This window comes from Sinocyclocheilus rhinocerous, unplaced genomic scaffold, assembly GCF_001515625.1.
Source record: "Sinocyclocheilus rhinocerous isolate Xijiao unplaced genomic scaffold, SAMN03320098_v1.1 scaffold861, whole genome shotgun sequence".
Lineage (NCBI taxonomy): Eukaryota > Metazoa > Chordata > Actinopteri > Cypriniformes > Cyprinidae > Sinocyclocheilus > Sinocyclocheilus rhinocerous.
In genome coordinates, this window is record NW_015640043.1 from 144927 (window position 1) to 147854 (window position 2928).

Below are 2928 nucleotides of genomic sequence, written 5' to 3' on the forward strand. Positions count from 1 at the left end.
TATACTGTATGTATTTTACACACCGAAAATAGTATTTATTTGACTGAAACTCCAGAAACATCATCGCAAGTTGATTGTGAATGTATACAATAGCATGGATAATGGTGGCCAATCTGCTGAATATGTACTGAATATCTTCTTTACATTTTGGCTTTAATAAGATTAACACAGTTTTTAATAGGCATGAATGAACCTGCCATCCTCTATCATTTCTATTCTTTCCGACAACAAAGCACTTGAATGTGACAAGCTCATAATAATGACTTCAGACGTGGGAAGTAGTATATTTTCGAAATGGGACATTTCCGATAGCACATGAAGGCAGCATAAGCTGAACAAGTAGTTCATTAATTGTTGTTAGGATGCTCACTTATAAATGTGGCTGGTGAGGGCAGTATTTTCTTTGGAGACTGGTAGCAGGTGTTCAGAAGCTCCAGCAGTGGTGCTAAGATCAGCACCGGCAGTATACTGATGACCTTCATCACTGCTACTGGCAGGAGAAAGCCGTTGAGTTTTAAGTTGGAATGCATCGTCTGTAGATAATAGCCTGATGGGATCTATTGAAAGATTTGAAATAAAGACATTACAGAAGCTAATTGCTGAACAAAAGTATGGCTTCAACTCAAAATTAAGCTGTTACATACTCACCTGGGTAATGCAAGCTCGATATAAAAGCTGAAGTCCAAAGAGAGGGAACAGTTTGACTAGGATCTTGACGTTTTCCACACTGGTCTCACTGTAACGACCCCCATTGTTTTCCTTAGCACGGTCTAGCCAGTTGGCAACGTCTCCGCTTAAATGGCGATAATGGAGGCAGCACATTTTCAGAGAATTGAGGAACACTCCCAGCGTAGTTAGCAAGGAACTGCCTGTTAGTTCACAGAAGAAAATTCAACGTTGTTAAAGAACAGAAATCAGAACAAATTAACAATTCACCACTGTCAGTAATTTTTTATATAATTTCTCAGAAAAATTATCAGACAAGAAATGTATGTATTTCTGTGTATGTGTAATATGAATGGCATTGTTACCTTTTTTTGGACGGAAAGTGAGCTTGTTGTGCACCATGTGAATGGCGATGAGGGCGAGCAGAACAGAGGTGAAAGGGATGAGAAAACACAGGTTTTTGGCAACTGACTGCTGAATGTAGGCAATCCCCAAAAAAACAACTGTTGAGTTCAGGTTGACCAGCCAGTAAAACCTGTGGATTGTAAATAGCTGCAGCATTTGAACCTATTGTACAAAGTGTTTTAATTGACATGTAGAGCAAATTCTGTGTATAATACTGGTAATTTAGCATCTTACCAGTTGAAGAAAGACAGGAGCTGGTGTTGATCACAGCCTTGAAGGTGATAGGCTGCCATTGGGCAGAGGATGGCACGGATGCCACCAATGCCAAGGGCCACAGCAACAAGCCCCGTGTAAAATAGTATGTGTTGCTCATGAGGCTCAAGTCGATGCACAATATTATGTGTGTTTATATAGAAATCCTCAAAAGGGAATGCGACCACAGGAAGCAAGGCGGTTCCTGTAAAAATGGACCAAGAACAGGAAGTCAGTTATCTAGTTTTTTATGGACACTTGATGGCAACTTTACATCCCCTGCTGAAAAGACCAGCAGATTGTTGTTAGACCAGGACCAAACTAGCCTAAACCAGTCTGGACAAGCATAAAAATGAGCTAAGTTTGGGTTTGTCTTATAGCAGTGGTTTTCAACCTTTTTGATTCCAACGTCCAGCACATTTATTCAATGTATGCTAAGATATCTCCTCCAGTACTAAAGACAAAACTGCTTGTTTTCTAACTTATTTGAATATGTCTGAGTTTCTGTTAATAAATAATTAACTATGATTAATTCTGTAATTACAAAACTTTGAGATCTTTAGAACGGTTTGATCTTCAATAGAAAAATACTCTTCATTTTTTAATAAAATAAAAAAGAATTATAATTTTATATGTTTATTTTTGTAATCATTTGAACTTTCTATTCATCAAATAATCCTAAAAAATGTATCGCAGTTTCAAAAATATTAAGAAGCACTGTTTTCAACATTGATAATTAATGTTTTTGAGCAGCAAATCACTATATTAGAATGATTTCTAAAGGATCATGTGACACTGAAGACTGAAGTAACCGCTTAAAATACATTCAAATAGGAATCAGTTGTTTTCAATTGTAATAATATTTCACAATGCAGTTGTCACTGTATTTTTGATTAAATAAATGCAGCTTCAAAAATTTTACCAACCCCAAACTTTTGAACCGTAGAGTAATTTAAAATTTAAATCGTTTAATTTCATTATAAAATAAAGTAATTTCACAATTGGAAGTTTGCTTAGGCCCCCTATGTGGGCCCTGGATCCCTGGATGAGAACCACTGTCATTTAGCACAATGTCCTTCAACTTCAGATCTCTTCACATGGAAAAGTTAAACATACAAAGACATAACATTTATCTCTCTACACTGTTCCAGTGTACCTCCAAATGAGTTCAGTAAGTTTCATTAACAAGTGGCTTTGAGCAAGATGCTAAAGATTAGACTATAGTCTACCAATGATTCACTACAATGGCAACCACTAACCGAAGAAATGAAGGAGTGCACAAAAACAGAGAACTGTTGTCCTTCCCAAACACGTCTCAGCAAACCATCCCACAAGAACCGGTGTAAGTACGCTGGCTCCCACAAAGCATGTGTTCACCATGGCTGCTTGGTAACTGCTGTATCCCAGCTTGATGGTGCAGAAAAGGATCATATTGCAAACAATCCCAAAGAAGGTGAACCTCTCAAAAAGCTCCACAAAGAGCACACAAACAATCACCTGCAGCTTCTTGCGTGGCTTGCTGACCGTCCCACCGGGATGTGAAGACGTGCAGATCCCATGAGGGAGGTGGCCATCGTGTGTATCAAAAGCATCTATGGGCGGCAT

At 38.3% G+C, this 2928-nt stretch overlaps 1 protein-coding gene across 1 annotated transcript in view; it reads right to left on the reverse strand.

The window, feature by feature from the left end:
* slc15a5 (solute carrier family 15 member 5) overlaps window positions 1–2928 on the reverse strand; it is a 4820-nt gene extending 1892 nt beyond the window's left edge. The window contains exons 1-5 of the mRNA XM_016568291.1: window positions 2583–2928; window positions 1306–1528; window positions 1032–1201; window positions 649–869; window positions 371–557 (exon numbers count right to left, since the gene is read on the reverse strand). Coding sequence (XP_016423777.1) covers window positions 371–557; window positions 649–869; window positions 1032–1201; window positions 1306–1528; window positions 2583–2928 — 1147 coding nt within the window. The remainder of the gene's footprint in view (window positions 1–370; window positions 558–648; window positions 870–1031; window positions 1202–1305; window positions 1529–2582) is intronic.